Below are 17182 nucleotides of genomic sequence, written 5' to 3'. Positions count from 1 at the left end.
TAAAATTCTGTACAAGTGAGCAATTGTTTTCTTTGATCATTATTCTGAGGGAAAGAATAAATACATCCACTGCTGACATAAACATTCCACGCTGGGTGACACATACAACAACACTTCATAATGCAACAAGGTAACTGTGTCTTACAAGGTAACTTACAAATGTATCATATGAGTTTGGGCAGCATTTCCCCTTGATAGGCTAGTAATTAAGGCTTATGCTTTGGCCCTGATTACTCTAGATAGGTTTAATGGAGGCCTCAGACCTTGGGATGTGAAAGAGGAGATTCTAGTATCACTGACTGTAAGATTTCAGCCCCAACACTGTACCTGTGGCCCACCGTCGTCATAGCTAAGGCCAGATAACAGCCAATGGGAACTCCTGCTTTAACAGCCTTCAAGAGGGGATGGAACGTGGGAGACTCTGTCATGTCAGGCACAGTGCTGGAGAAAGGAACAGTTGGACAATTCTGCTGCATTCCGTAATCATTTTTGTGCAGTTTTAACCTCAAGATCAAGTTCCAGGCCCATTGGTTAAATGAGGTCTCAGGTGTCTCTCCATATCGAACAATACTGGCCAAATATGAAACCTAAAACAATGATTTATTTTAAACCAGATTAGTCATGTGCACATTAAATCAGTAAGCTAACCCATCCATCTCCTTTGTGATCAATAATGCTGTTGAAAGAGAGAACATATCACTTACTGGTATTCGTGTTTGTGACACTAAATTAAAGCAGTTTCTCAGTGACCACTTCTGCTTACTTGCTAGTCATTTTGTGAACTTGATCTGAGTCAGGCCAAGCAAAACAGTAATAATATAAAAGTTATTATGCAAAAAAAAAATGGTGTGCTGGTAAATAAGTTTAACAACCAGTTGGAGCTGAGGAAACACATTTATACATTTGCCAATTTAGGCAATCAGTTCTCCTGAGCCAGTACAGGCCAGCTCCAGCACACCTCTGTAGCTCAACTCAAATTCCATGATATTAAAATGGTCATACTTCTTAAAGGAAAATTTTTACCCAACCATAGGGTAAATACGGTAACTTTATCCACCCAGGCTATTTATAATAGAGATGTATGTTCTCAATACATAAGGGAAGGCAATACCTGCTTCATACTTTCAGAAAGAAGCCCAGCATATGGCTTCTGTGCGAGGTATTTCTGGTACGCTTCAAGAATCATTAAAGCCACTTCAGCATGGACTGCTTGATCCAGATGAAGGGTACCCTATTAAAGAGAATATTAAGCACAAATATGCAATCTTGATATTTTTTAATATACCTTTAAACCAAAAGACTAGGTTGAATAGTGAAAAAGAATCTTGAATGCAGAAGCTAAATTTTCTAAAAACCATGTTCCTTAATGATTAAGTTATAAAATGACAATGGGAGGGGGAATTTCAATCTCATTTTAAAGAAACATTACACTGTACCTAGATAGGTTTAGACCTGGGTCATCCCAGACTCCAGGCATAACAGGTATCTTTGAATGTAATCCTCCTCCCCTTCCCTATAATCTCTACAAAGTTATAAGTTTAAGGGCATTGCCACAAGCCAGGGAGATATTTAATAAATTATTATTAAACAGGGAGATATTTAATAAATTAAGTATATATTCCCTTTTCTTGTTCTATAAGCATTGATAATATAAAAAATACTCAACAACACAGGTGTAATATTCAGGAATTTAAAGTTGTCTATCAAATTTCCATCCATCCCTGGTTTGTGTAGCTCAGTTGGCTGAGTGTTGCCCTATGCACCAAAAGGTTGCTGGTTCGATTCCCAGTCAGGGCACATGCCCAGGTTGCAGGTTCAAACCCCAGTTGGGGCTTATGCAGGAGGCAACTGATTGATGTTTTTCTCTCACATCTATGTTTTTTTCTCTCTCTCTCCCCCTCTCCCTTCCTCTCTCTAAAATCAATAAAAATATTTTTTTAAAGAAAAGCTATTAAAAGGCCTTTAAAAAATTTTTTTCCATCCAGTCTTTCTCTGCCGCCTGAAGAAACACATTCTTTAACCTTCTCATAGAAGATAACCTTTCTAACTCTAAAAAGGAGCAAGGAGACTGACAGGGGAATCTTCATGCAGCTCTCTGAGAAAAGGGGGACCTGGCGGGGTGGGGGCCAGTCACAAGTCAGAGAATGTGAAGGTGGAGAACAGCCCCATGCAGCGTCCACCCACCAGCATCTGAGAGAGAGAAGGCCACATGAACCCATGGGCAGTCCCACCTGGTCGGGGTCACCCTTAGGGCAGTGGTCGGCAAACTGCGGCTCGCGAGCCACATGCGGCTCTTTGGCTTCTTGAGTGTGGCTCTTCCACAAAATACCAACTAATGCGCATGGGCCACGAAGTTTCAATCGCACTGTACATGCGCGCCTGCACGTGGTATTTTGTGGAAGAGCCACACTCAAGGGGCCAAAGAGCCGCATGTGGCTCGCGAGCCGCAGTTTGCTGACCACTGCCCTAGGGGAAGAGCTCCCTGGCCTCAGTGTTCTCATCTGGGCAACAGGAGTCATGTTCAGGCAAACCACTGACCATGACCGTGAGGACTTAAATGACTTGCTCGGAACAAAAGCTGCCAGGCAACTGGAGAGGGCTAAGCTCTCCCCCATTTTCCCTTAAAAATGTTTAAATATTTTGATCAAGGAGTCCACTACTAAGATCTAGGGTAAAGAGGCAGGAAGAGTTTAACAGTCAAAAATCACTTGAGCCCTAGCCATTTGGCTCAGTGCATAGAGCGTAGGTCTGCAGACCAAAGGGTCCCAGGTTCAATTCCAGTCAAGGACACGTACCTTGATTGCAGGATCTTCCCCCGACCAGGCCCGGCCCTGGTCGGAGCTCATGCAGGAGGCAAACAAACATATCAATATTTCTCCCTGTCTCTCCCTGACTCTTCCACTCTCTCTAAAAAATCAATGGAAAAAATATCCTCAGGTGAGGACTAAAAAATAAAAATAAAAAATTTTAATTCACTTGACCTGGCATCTTGGAGACATTTGATAGGTAGCAAGGCCTTAAGAATAACAAACCATTAATAAAAACTACCACCACTGAGTACTTGGCGTGTGCCAGGAACTGTCGTGTTTTACCATGTCCTAAGCTACTGAGTCCTTACAAAAACCCTATGAAGTAAGCTTATTAATATTGATGCTTAGAGATGAGCAACTGAGGCCCAGAGAGTATAAGAGCTTGCCCAGAGTCACAGAGCCAGGAGGTGGCAGAGTGGGAATAGAACCCAAGCTGGCTCAGGCTCTCAATCAGCCCAGAGCGGTTCGGAAGACAAATCTGACAATGACACGCAAGACAAAATGCAGGAAGGGGAAGGACTAGAGGCAGGAGAGCAATTAGGAGGAACTGAAGTAAATAGCCAAAGATAAAACAACAGATACAAATTGTCTTTAAAAAAAAGGAAAGAAGTTTCAATGTGGAACAATTTATCTTCATTCAGAGGATGCTCACTCTGCAAAAACAGAATGAAAGAGAAGATCCTAAACTCTGACACAGCTAAAAGAATCTGCAGATCTTGCAAATGATACTCGGAAAAGTTAATGTTTTGAGAAAATGTTTCTCTGAAATGGATGTGTGTAGAACCTGCAGTTTACAGCAGCAATTTTCAACCAGTGTGCCGCAAGAAATCTTAAACATGCAATACCTATTTAGTCAGGGGCACTGACCTTTTTCCTTAGATTGTCCAATAAAATAATGACAACAGCCAACACAATAGCCAGCTGGTGTGAATGAAAAAAAAATTATGCCTATTTTTTGTCAGATCAGCAAAAAGTGTATTTTTTGGTGGGCTGCAGAATTTTAGTAATTAGCTTATGTGGGCCATGAGATGGAAAAGGTTGGAAATCACTGCTCTAGGAATGGTTTCAACACATACCTGCTCACCAAATCCCCAATTCAGTCCTTCTAGAATGACACAGGCCAACTTGTTCTTCACCATTGTCAGGTCATAATTCAGTAACCAATCCCGAATCACAGCTATCTCGGATGCAGAAGGTCGCCAAAGATACAAAGGCAGTTCTTTAAACAAGTATAAAGACACCTAATTAAGAAGAAAATGATAATAATTAAAATCAAAACTTAGAGACAATCCTATATACAATACTACATCATTAAACTCCTTGCAAAATTTTTTCTCCAAAGGAAAATGGATTTTGATTTTTAGAGATGTGAAATGGACAACCAAATCAAATGAATATTAAAAGTGTTAATATTAAAAATGAATATTTAGCACCTGCTATAACATGGACAATCCTGGAAAACACGCTAATGAAAGATGCTAGTCACAAAAGACCTGTGTACATAATTCCATTTATATGAAATGTTCAGAATAGTCAAAACTATATAGAGAGAGTAGATTAGTGGTTGCTTAGGGCTGGAGGGGATGGAAGGATAGAGCGATGATAGCTAACGAGCATGTGGTTGCTTTCTGAGATGATAAAAATGTCCTAAAATTGACAGTGGTGATGTTTGTACATTTCAGTGAAAACAGTAAAATACATTGACTTCTACATTCTAGATAGAATGTATGGTAGATGAATTGTATGGTATATGAATTATATCTCAATAAAGCTGTTATTAAAAACTATATAGAGCCCTGGCCGATTTTGCTCAGTAGATAGACTGTTGGCCTGCGGACCGAAGGGTCCCGGATTCGATTCTAGTCAAAGGCACATACCTTAGTGGCAGGCTCCTCCCTGGCCCAGGCCCTGGTCAGGGCTCGTGCAGGAAGCAACCAATCGATGTGTTTCTCTCACATCAATGTTTCTTTCTATCTTTCCCTCTCTCTTGCACTCTCCCTAAAAATCAATGGAAAAATATCTTCTGGCAAGGATTAACAAACAAAAAACTACATAAAGATTACAAAAGTGATTGTGAAAAATAAAGAAATAAACTATATGTGTCTTGCTCAACTCAAACTACTGCTTTTAATTTTGACTGATTTAAATAGTACCTTGTTTCTGACTCAGAGTTGTTTCTTCCAAGGATAAAATATAAAATTATGAAAGCCAAACAAAATTATGAAATAAAAACTGTTAATAAACTATAGGCTTTGTAACTAATTATTTAAAGTAAAAACCTGTTACTGAGGGAGGGAGAAAGGTCACTTTGAGGAGATTAAAGAAAAACAATCACAGCTTTCTCTAAGCAGCAGCTGATCCCAAGTAGGCATCTGAAGGGCACAGAGCCCAGGACACTAAATGTTCTCTTCGTCCTGTTGTGCCCATGACTCACTCATTCCCAACAGCCTTACTATTTTGCCCATTGCTCCATTACTCCAGGATTTAAAAGAAACAAACAAATAAACAAAAGCAGCGCTCTTACCATTCCAACCTGGTCAATGGTGTCTTGAACTCTATCCAAAAGGATAGAAATTATCTCCGGGTGAACAGCTGTGATGGCCCCTAAAAGCTCTCGACCAACCTTTGAAAAAGTCTCTCTGGTGGACAGGGTAACATACGATACCTAAAAGTGGGAGGGAGTGGAGATGGCACTGTTAATACCAATTATCTGTCAAAACACATTTCCATAATTTACTTAGAGATGTTTTCAAGTAAAGTGAAAAAACAGCCTCAACTCATACAAGGTTCAAAAACATGTCAGACCTTCAGAGAACAAAGTGTGTTCCCTGAAGCTGGGAGGTGGAAGGGGAGAGAATAGAGGGGAAAGGTAACAGGTAACAATGATTTCATGTGCTGGATTCAGAAAGTAAACCCTAAAGTAGCAATAAAATAGTCCCTTCCGTGTAAAACTTTTCTAAACTTGAGGAAATCACTAAAATGATAAAATTCAGAATGCATTTCATGGTAATACATATTCTCTCCTACAAAATAAGATCCCAACTACAAAAGCTCCTAAAACATCAATGTTTACCAATTCCTCTTGAACAATGTCTTCCAAACTACAGGCTACAATCCAGTGGTGCCAGCATTTACCGTTTAAATACAATGGAATGGAACAGAAAAATAACGTAAAGTAAAATAGAATAGAAAAATGTGAGTGCATCCACTTAAAATTAAATATTGGTTTAATTTCTTGTAAAAATGTACATATGTGCACACACAGCATCAGAATATAATTTTTACTGTGAGTCCTGGTAAAACACTTGAAACATTATTCAAGAGCATAAATGTTACTTTAGGATTTGGAGAATGCTATGATCCACTGCTAAAGCAATCTTAATGCATGTGAAAACATACCTCTACCCCAAGTTTTTCACAACATGGAGATAGTTTGGAATTGCAGATGCATCCAGGCCTTAGCCTCACGCATGGTTACGACATACAAGCATAAGTACAGCTTAATAGCTTATTTGATCCTGGAAAAGAATTCATCCTCTTGTCCATTCTCAAACTGGAGTACTAGGTTAAGGATAATAACCTCAGAGACTCTTCTTGAAACATAATTTTACTGGAGTTTACTTGAATAGTTTGGAGCAAATACTTTTGTTGTTGTTGTTAATCCTCACCTGAGAATATTTTTTCCATTGATTTTTAGAGAGTGGAAGGGAGAGACAGAGAAACTTCGATGTGAAAGAGACACATCGATCAGTTGCCTCCCGCATACATCCCTACTGGGGCTGGGGATCTAGCCTGCAACAGAGGTACGTGCCCTTGACCAGAATCAAATCTGTGACCTTTCAGTCCAAGGGCCGATGCTCTCACCACTGAGCAAAACTGACTAGGGCTGGACCAAATACTTTTTATGAAGATAAACAGATAAATGACAGCCTAAATTAAATATAATTTTACTTTAATATACACAAAACTCCAATGAAAGTTTTAATAACCACTTAGGGCTATGTCCTTAGACATTCGAGGGTCCAAAGTTCACTCTCCTCCATTGTCAGGGATGGCTCAGTAAAAAAGTGAAGAAAACGAGAATCTCATCTTTATTTTATTTTTTAAATATTTTTTATTGATTTTTAGAGAGAGAGGATAGGAGAGGGAGAAACATTAATGTGAGAGTCTAATAACATCAATAGCCTGCCTCCTGCATGCCCCCCACCAGGGATCGAGCCCACAACCCAGACATGTGCCCTGACCAGAATCGAACCAGTAACATTTCAGTGCACAGGACAATATTCAACCAACTGAGCCACATTGGCCAGGGCCCAGCTAGTCACTTTATAGATGAGGAAACTGAGGCCAAGAGTGGTAAGGTATCTTTTCTGATATGAGATGGGCAATTAATAGCAAATTGAAAAGAAATTCAGACCTTCAACTCCAGGTTCAGTATTCTTTTCATCATCTCCTTCAAACTGACTTAAAAGCCAGATTTCCATATTATTGGCAGGGACGGAGAGGGAGGGTGGAGAGAACAGACAGTATAGAAACTATGAGCCCTAACCGATTTGGCTCAGTGGATAGAGCGTCAGCCTGCAGACTGAAGAGTCCCAGGTTCGCCCTAACCGGTTTGGCTCAGTGGATAGAGCGTCCGCCTGCGGACTCCAGGGTCCCAGTTTGATTCCGGTCAAGGGCATGTACCTTGGTTGCGGGTACATCCCCAGTGGGGGGTGTGCAGGAGGCAGCTGATCGATGTTTCTCTCTCATCGATGTTTCTAACTCTCTATTCCTCTCCCTTCCTCTCTGTAAAAAATTAATAAAATATATTTTTTTAAAAAAGAGTCCCAGGTTCAATTCCGGTCAAGGGCATGTACCTTGGTTGCGGGCACATCCTCAGTAGGGAGTGTAAAGGAGGCAGCGGATCGATGTTTCTCTCTCATCAATGTTTCTAACTTTCTATCCCCCTCCCTTCCTCTCTGTAAAAAAAAAAAAAAAATCAATGAAATATATTTAAAAAAAGAAAAGAAACTATGAGTATCACCTGGCTAGCGTGGCTCAGTGATTGAGCGTCAACTTATGAATCAGGAGTTCGCAGTTCAATTCCTGGTCAGGGCACATACCCAGGTTGCAGGCTCGATTCCTGGTGTGGGGCATATAGGAGGCAGACAATCAATGAATCTCTCTCATCACTGATGTTTTTTTCTCTCTCTCTCTCTCTCTCCCCTTCTCTCTCCCTCTCTGAAGTCAATAAAAAAATATTTAAAAAAGAAAAAAACTATGAGTATCAGGCTGTATCAGATTGTCTATTCCTTATCAAAACTCATGCATCAAATGTCAAAATATAATAGGGGGAAATGGAATGGGAATGATTCATATTTTCAACACTCTCCTTATAGTAAAACAAGAGGCCCAGTGCATGAATTCATGCACCAGTGGGGTCCCTCGGCCTGGCCTGCGGGATCGGGTCGAAACCGGCTCTCCAACATCCCCTGAGGGGTCCCAGATTGCGAGAGGGCGCAGGCGAGGCCAAGGGACCCCACCAGTGCACAATCGGGGCCGGGGAGGAACACAGGAAGTTGACCAGCTGGGAAGGAACCGGGGGAGGGCTCCAGGGAGTGTTTGGCCCATCCTTATCGGCTGGACCCCAGCTGCAAGCTAACCTACCGGTCGGAACGTCTGTCCCCTGCTGGTCAGTGCACATCATAGCAACTGGTCGACTGTCTGCCCCCTTGGTGGTCAGTACAAGTCATAGCGACTGGTCAACTGTCCCCTGGTGGTCAGTGCACATCATAGCGAGCGGTTGAGCAGCCTTAGCATATCATTAGCATATTACATTTTGATTGGTTGAACAGATGACCGAACAACTGGACACAGCATATTAGACTTTTATTATATAGGATAATGTTCCTTTGATTACCAGCTCCCATGAGAGCAGACAGCACACAACAGTCACTTTTACTTTTTAAAGCAATTCCAAAAGAATCAGTGAGGGGATAATCCAAAAGAAAATATTTTTTTAGCTGACTTCTAAAACTTAATATTCTAACCTCATATATCTCCAGAACAATAATTTTTACGAAGTCTTCATCCACATCGGTTCTCCGGGCCTGAGCCATCTGAGCAAACGTAGTCAGAAGGCAAATCTCGTCTGAGCTATTCATGGAAGAAAGGCACTTCTCAAAGTTCACAAAATGTTCTGGGTCTGAAAGTTCAAATCAAAAAAATTAAAATGGGGAAAGAATAACTATATATCACTTTAATTAATCTTCCAGAGAGAAAGAAGATATCAAATTTAAAAGACATTCAGAAATATGTAGATACAAAAGTTCTTTCTTGAAGTTACTCAATGTGCCTGGGTCTCTCCTGTGTATACAGGAGGTATACAAGTGGTTAAACTTTCACTTCTTTCCTGCTAAAACTAGACAACAAAAACTCTCTTTCTTTGTTGCAGAATGGATTTCTACAGGCACCAAGAAGAAGGCTGGGCCAGATAAATTTCCTACTCTAACGATAATGTAGCCTCAGAGTTGACATTTAACATCTTCAAGCCTCAGTTTCCTCATCTGCTTCCAAAGTTTATTTAAGATTAAATGACATGTCATTGGTAAAGCGCTTTGTCAACTGCAAAGCCCTAGTACTGTCACTAGGTGAGACATCTTCAAAGGCAAACTTGAAGCTACTTGAAAATTGCCAAGCAAATGAATGGCAACCCTGCTAACAAAAACCGCTAAGACTGGCAAACTACTCAGCACAAGCGTGGCATTCCAAACTAAAGAGATCTGATTATAAATGAAAATTTGGGGCAAGAAACCGATTATAACAATGACTGAAATACTGATGAATGTGACACACAGTATACAGGGTGGGGTAAAAGTAGGCTTACAGCTGTTCATATGGAAAATAATACAGTAATTAATAAATAATAAAACCTTTCACGTACTCACAACTATAAACCTAATTTTGCTATCCCCGTATAAGTTTTGCCCATTTCTCAGAGGATGCCATGTAAGCAACATTACATTTTGCCAATAGGGGGCAGTATTAGTCAATAGCTTTGCAATGCATGACAGAAAACTAAGTGCTGCAAAGACAAGTTGTATAGAGTGAAGAAAAATAATCTGCTTAGTAAACACATTCCCCTGACAGGCCTTTCCACAGTAAGAAGGCAACAAGCTACCAGTGCTTTTCATATGCTCACACATTTGAGATATCGAAGGCAGTACATCAAATTTCCTGTATCTTCAAAATAACTCCATGGGGCCCTAGCTGGTTTGGCTCAGTGGATAGGGCATCAGCCTGCGGACTGAAGGGTCCCAGGTTCAATTCCTGTCAAGGGCACATGCCCGGGGTTGCAGGCTCAATTCCCAATAGGTGGCAATCCCCAGTAGGTGGTATGCAGGAGACAGCCAATCAATGATTCTCTCTCATCATTGATATTTCTCTCTCTCTCTCTCTCCCTCTCCCTTCTTCTCTGAAATCCATAAAATAATAATTTTAAAAAATAATAATAACTCTATGGGGCATTTACCAACCCCATTTTCATTTCCCATCCCCAAATTGGGTTTACCACAGAAATTACTATCCAGAGCATTCTAGAATAATGAAATCTGAAACTACATTCTAGTAAGTCAAAATCCATAAAAACTCAAATTTCAAAATTATCGCCCAAATACGCAAAGTAAAACATTCCCTTACCAGGGGTCCTCAAACTTTTTAAACAAGGGGCCAGTTCACCGTCCCTCAGACCGTTGGAGGGCTGGACTATAGTTTAAAAAAAAACTAGTCGGCTGCTAAGCAACAGGCAGCGGCGGCAAAAACACCCGGCGGGCCGGATAAATGTTTTCGGCGGGCCGCGTGTGGCCCACGGACCGTAGTTTGAGGACCCCTGCCTTAGACCTTCTAAGAGTGAAGAGAAGAAAGCAATGCAGCGGACAGGCGCACAGGTGGGGAAAGAGGATGCCTGTTCCGGAGGGGCTATACCTTGGAGCTGCTTCTTGCACTCCGCGGGTGGGAGGGCGGTGCAGAGAGTCTCCAGGGTCCCGCTCTCCGCCTGGTGCATGAGGTAGAAGAGTTTCCAGAGCATCTGGACCGACAGTGTTCCAAAAGGCATTTCCGACATAAACAGCCAAATGCCAAGTCTGCGTGTTTCAAAGAGAGCAGGAAGCATTTTATATTATCAGTCAACCTCACCACACTGAGAAAGTAGACAAACCTTCAGCTCTGACAGGGAAAAAAATCTTAAATCATACTACAGTAATTTTTCTAACATGTCTCGGTCATCAACACCTTAAGGACAGATCACAGTCACAGGAAATCCGCACAAAGGACTCAGTCTGTGCCAGGCACTGTTGTAATCACTGCTTCATGCTTATATCAACTCATTCCATCCTCACTAAAACCAAGGCAAGCATTGCTATTGATATTATCCCCAATTCACAAACGAGGCTACTGGGGCACAGAGAGGATGGTAATAAGGGGCAGAAATGGATTTTGAACCAAAGATTCTTTTAAGAACTGATTGACCAACAGGCTGCAGAGGTGTGGATGCATGTGCCTGAGCAAGTGTGCAGGTTCACGGGGAGTGGGTGAGCGGGGAGTCAAAAACCCTCCAGTGACTTCTCACAACTAGAACAAGAAGTCAGAAAATCATCTGACCATGCACTGAGCACCTACTCTGCCTCACTGCGGGCACCAGGTGGGTGTGAAGTAAAGGTCATCCCCTGCTCACAGCTATCCCACAAGTTCAGGGGCATCAAAACTAGATCTCAGAATCCAGTTATTTTAAGACTAAGAGAAACCTGAAAGAGAGATCATTTCAGTCAACACTATAGATAAGAAAACGAAAGCCCATGAATTTGCTCAAGATAAGGACTAGAGGAAACACACTAAGACACTACAAGGAATCTACTTCAGTCAATACTTTCATGTCAATCTTTCTCACTAGCCAGGGAGCCATTTCTCAACACTTAACATCATGCTTCTTACCTTTTGGCTTTCAGCACATGGAGCATTTTATATTATCAGTCAACCTCACCACACTGAGAAAGTAGACAAACCTTCAGCTCTGACAGGGAAAAAAATCTTAAATCATACTACAGTAATTTTTCTAACATGTCTCGGTCATCAACACCTTAAGGACAGATCACAGTCACAGGAAATCCGCACAAAGGACTCAGTCTGTGCCAGGCACTGTTGTAATCACTGCTTCATGCTTATATCAACTCATTCCATCCTCACTAAAACCAAGGCAAGCATTGCTATTGATATTATCCCCAATTCACAAACGAGGCTACTGGGGCACAGAGAGGATGGTAATAAGGGGCAGAAATGGATTTTGAACCAAAGATTCTTTTAAGAACTGATTGACCAACAGGCTGCAGAGGTGTGGATGCATGTGCCTGAGCAAGTGTGCAGGTTCACGGGGAGTGGGTGAGCGGGGAGTCAAAAACCCTCCAGTGACTTCTCACAACTAGAACAAGAAGTCAGAAAATCATCTGACCATGCACTGAGCACCTACTCTGCCTCACTGCGGGCACCAGGTGGGTGTGAAGTAAAGGTCATCCCCTGCTCACAGCTATCCCACAAGTTCAGGGGCATCAAAACTAGATCTCAGAATCCAGTTATTTTAAGACTAAGAGAAACCTGAAAGAGAGATCATTTCAGTCAACACTATAGATAAGAAAACGAAAGCCCATGAATTTGCTCAAGATAAGGACTAGAGGAAACACACTAAGACACTACAAGGAATCTACTTCAGTCAATACTTTCATGTCAATCTTTCTCACTAGCCAGGGAGCCATTTCTCAACACTTAACGTCATGCTTCTTACCTTTTGGCTTTCAGCACATGGAGGACAGCTCTCAAAAACAGCTCATCAAATTCAACCTGTAGTTTCTCCATGGAGTAGGGCTCCAGGGCCAACCCCACGCCCTGGTTGTGGCTCACATACTGTGCCCAATGGTCACTCACATAACCAAGAGTCATCCTGAGCATGAGGAAGGACAAGACAGCACTCTTCATTAATGTCCTCACTGTCGCCAGCTTTAATTCTATCTGAAGCATTACTGAACGCCTACTATCTTCTATGTTCTGAAGGGAACTCAGTGGGGGGAGGGAACCCCTACACTCATGGAGCTTACATTTAGTGTAGGGAAAACAGACAATAAACCCAATAAAGTAAAATATATAGTCTGTCACATGGCTGTACGTGACATTGAGAAAAGTAAGTAGGAGAGGAGAATCAAGTTGCTCTGAAGTTGGTGGAAGGGGAGCAGGTTGGGAGCAGGAAAGGCCTCACTGAAGAAGGAGGGGCGTGAGCCTGAAGACAGGAAGAAGTCACAGAGATACTTAAGGGGAGCGCGTCCAGGGAGAAGAAACAACCAGTGTGAAGGCCGTCAGGCGTGTTCCGGATGTTGGAGAAACCGCAGGCAGCCAGTGTGCTAAAGCAAAGTGAGTGAGCCCTGGCCTACGGAGTTCAGTGATTAGAATATCAGCTGGAGCACCAACGTGTCCAGGTTCGACTCCAGTCAAGGGCATGTACCTGGGTTGCAGGTTCTCTCCCTGCCCCATCAGGGAGTGTGTGGGGAGCAACCAGTCCCTCTCACATCGATGTTTCTCTCTTTCTCTCTCTCTCTTCCCCGCTTCCTCCCTGTCACTCTCTGAAAAGTCATGAAAGAATTTCCGTGATGAGGATTAACAAAAAAATAAAATAAAGCAAAGTGAGTGAGAGGGGGACTGGCTGGCGAGGAAATCAGAAAAGTGACAAGAAACCAGAGCATGAAGGGTCCTATGGGCCACTGTGAAGACTGGCTTTTACTCTGAATGAGAGATTGGGAGCAGTAAAGACTTGAGCAGAGCAGTGACATGAGCTGACTCACCATTTAAAGAGGACACTGGCTGCTGTGAGAATAAGCTGGGGGCGGGTGACGGGGGAGGAAGGGCAAAAGCAGGAAGACAAGTAAAGAGGCCACTGTGATAATCAGGGAGAAAAAACTAAGAATGAACTCGGGCGGTAGCCGTGAAGGTGGTGAGATGCTGGATTCTGGAAATGGCCTGTTCTGTTGATTCAAAACGATGCACACCTTTTATACTTTAATCTCTGCTACTGGAATGTACACTAAAACTGGTGGCCATAAAAATGCCATTATTTGGCAGCATTTTTTCCTCCTTAGTGGAACACAAAATATATCTTCAGAAATGGTGGCATCTTAAATTTGATTAAAAAGTAAATGATGTTTTGAAGGTAGAGATGATAGAATTGGCTATTAGATGGGATGTGGGTGTAAAAGAGAAAAGTCAGGAATGACAAGGTGTCATAGAAATAATATAAAAACAGAATACTGATCTTTAAACAATAATAACAATGTCTTTCCTATAGAGTCATTACAAGAATAAAATGAGAAGGCATAGTCCTGGCACATGGTAATCATTCAATCCTACAGAATGTGTGTGAGCCCAAGGGCGAATTTTACCTGATTTATCAGAACAGAATCAGAAAAGGTATAGTAGGACTTCTGATAATAAGCAAGTAAGTTTTTAGCTTCTAAGAAATTACTCTCTAACTCAACAACTCTCCCTCCTCCCACCATCTCATTTCTAAACCTTCTACTGAAGGTTTTCTCTAGACCTTAAAAGTGACCCCTGGCCTTTGCAGGACATCTTATAATCATTTAGCTGGCTTTATAAAGCTGATGGATTGAGGAATAAATAACACATCTAAAATTAATTAAAATCAATGTTGTTTTAGAAACAAATGAGGGGAGGGAAAGTTTCGAAGTTTTTTGGAGGGGTTTGGGGGAAGGGGATGGTTGGAAGAAATAAAAGCATATTTATATGCTGTAGGAAATGACCCAGATAGAAAAATTGATGATGCAGAAAATATATAAAATTAAATCTATGAAAAGTAGTACTTATTCTCAAAAATTTCTTCTTGATAATAAAAACATAAACCAAATTTTCACTCAAATAAATCATATGTTTTCCCAGATCAAAAGAGTAGCCACTGCTGAAGTCTTCAGAATTTTCCTTAAATGATATTTAACAGGAATGAGGATAAGAATAAATAAGAAAGAAAACGAAAACAATGACACAAAAGAGCAATTGCTGATTTCCCATAGCTAAGTGACAATCCCCAGGCAGAAGCTAGGAGAAAGAAGAAAATAGAGGGCAAGGGAAGGGGAAAGAGCCTACATTTTCCTTGACCAAGTTCAGTTTCTCTGGCTAAGTTCAACCCAGCAGTTGCTTTGAGGATCTTGACTCCAAGAGCAATTGTCAAGCAACAGTTAAATTTGAGACAATTAACCACATATTCTCACTGGAAGCCTTTATAAATTTCCATCTAGTAGATGCTGAAAAAAAACCCAATTCTTATTTTTATGATAAATAAGACCTGAAGTATACACATCAATGTCCATAATCCAAATTATGCAGTATCTGTGTCTGACCAAAGCAAATAGACAAGATGTAACAACAGCAGTATTACCTGATCATATAACCAATCCGCTTCACAAACTGCCTATAGCGTGCTCTATTAAAGGTTTCTAACCCCACAGCCAGAAGTTCCACTAGTGAGTTGGCAAAAGCAAAAATTTTCATCATCTCTTGAGGTCTTGTTGTTTCAGGTAAATAATCACCTGGAAGTTAAAATCAAAGAAAAGAAAAAAATTATAATTACTATGAAGAAACACTGAAAGATATAGGTATAGATACCTCAATAAGAAAACAAAGCCAATAGGAGAAGAATTAACAATTCCCATTTCTCTGGCTCCTGTGTTAATATGAAATGGGAAACTTGAAACAAGGTATAAAGTTAAAACAATTTATTTAAGCTGGGTAATGTGTGCGCTAGTCACCCTTTTTGCAGTTAAACATTCGGTAGGAAATTACAAGCACAAGAGAAAGGAAGGAAGCCTCATCAAGGTATGATGCAATCACCTCTGTAGAGCGTGGCGGGGCACAGGGGAATCTGAATCAGGAACCTGCACAAGGGTAAGACTTGATGCTGAGTTCCTTTGTTTGAACTTGGCACTACCACATTTTACATATGACCAAAGAATTAGTCTACCTTTTGCCTTAAACCCAAGAAGATGTTGAAAGAGTTCATGAAATGGAAACTGTGAGAAAAGGATAACCAAGTCATCTTCATTAAGGAGAATCCAACCAGTCTCAGGGTCTTCATCCTAAAGGAAAAGATGCAAAAAGCATGTCCACTGATTTGATCAGATCATACTATGGTCTAGAGTTACAGAAGCTAAATTATCACAGGTCTCAATGGTACATGTGTGGTATTCTCATGAGCCTTCATCAAATTCTTTTCTGGGACAGAGATTTATGGCATGAGTTCTATGGATGGGCTGTAAATCCCCTGAAATTGTGAGTACAATTTACGTGTATCTGGGTCATGTCCATTCAGTAATAACTAATTGAAAAAAAAAAAAAAATCTTTACAGATCCACTAACCATGTGTAATAGTAGAAAGAAAAATCAATGAGGGTTTTCTTGAGAAAATGGATTTTGATCATTAAAGTCTCATCAAAAATAGAAAACCATCTTCTACTTTCAAAAGAGAAGAACTGAGTAGTTTATAAGAGGCAAGGCAGAACCCTGGTAAGCTCCAGTTCTTTGTGGCACAGCCTCACATAATCTGCGGTGAGATCTCAAGCCCAGAAAACTGTTTCTACAAAAAATACAATCCTAACATAAAGTTTACATAATCTGTAAATATTTCCAGGTTCTATTCTCTCAGCTCAACAGGGATGTATTCTAAAAGTGTCAGCATAGCACACTAGATCAGAGCACAGGCCCTAGAGGCCCCGCCACTTAATAACTGTATGACTTGGAACAAATTCTTTCACCCCTCTGCACTTCAGTTTACTCAACTGTAAATGGGACCACAACAGTACTTGCCTCATGAGGTTGTTGGGCGCCATTAAGTGAGATAATATGTGGAAAGTGCTTAGAACAATACTTGGCACATAAAAAGAGCTCAAAAATGGTTAATCAAAATAATGCGAGTTACCTCTTCTCCTCCTTCATCTACTAGTGTCCACGACCCAGACGCAGGCCCCGAGGTGGATGGCTTCCCCTCACTGGGCTTCATGTGACACAGGAACTCTGCTCGATTTCTAAAGGACAAGTGACATCACTCCAATCACAAATGCTGACAGCCCACACGCATGCATTCTGGATCACCTACTGACCCTGAAGAAGCGTCAGATATTGACCCAATCTTCAAATGGTTTAAATTAGTAAATAAGAAATAAGAACTGACTAAAACTCAAGGAGACCAAAATCTCACTAATTTCAGTGCAGAGACCACTAAAGATGAGAGTAATTACATAAAAGCGGTTAAAATGTACCAGTCCTGCACACAGTAGGACCTCAATACA

General features: G+C 41.2%; 1 protein-coding gene across 9 annotated transcripts in view; it reads right to left on the bottom strand.

Moving 5' to 3' along the window:
- EPG5 (ectopic P-granules autophagy protein 5 homolog) overlaps positions 1-17182 on the bottom strand; it is an 88967-nt gene that overhangs the window by 56516 nt on the left and 15269 nt on the right. For all 9 annotated transcript variants that reach the window (XM_036321461.1, XM_036321459.1, XM_036321462.1 and 6 more), the window contains 10 exons: positions 16813-16918; positions 15859-15973; positions 15277-15427; positions 12625-12780; positions 10776-10933; positions 8843-8997; positions 5335-5475; positions 3887-4051; positions 1112-1231; positions 328-587 (listed from right to left, as the gene is read on the bottom strand). In XM_036321461.1, the coding sequence (XP_036177354.1) occupies positions 328-587; positions 1112-1231; positions 3887-4051; positions 5335-5475; positions 8843-8997; positions 10776-10933; positions 12625-12780; positions 15277-15427; positions 15859-15973; positions 16813-16918 (1527 nt within the window). The remainder of the gene's footprint in view (positions 1-327; positions 588-1111; positions 1232-3886; positions 4052-5334; positions 5476-8842; positions 8998-10775; positions 10934-12624; positions 12781-15276; positions 15428-15858; positions 15974-16812; positions 16919-17182) is intronic.

This window comes from Myotis myotis, unplaced genomic scaffold, assembly GCF_014108235.1.
Source record: "Myotis myotis isolate mMyoMyo1 unplaced genomic scaffold, mMyoMyo1.p scaffold_m19_p_9, whole genome shotgun sequence".
Taxonomy (NCBI): domain Eukaryota; kingdom Metazoa; phylum Chordata; class Mammalia; order Chiroptera; family Vespertilionidae; genus Myotis; species Myotis myotis.
This window is presented reverse-complemented; position numbering and strand designations above follow the sequence as displayed.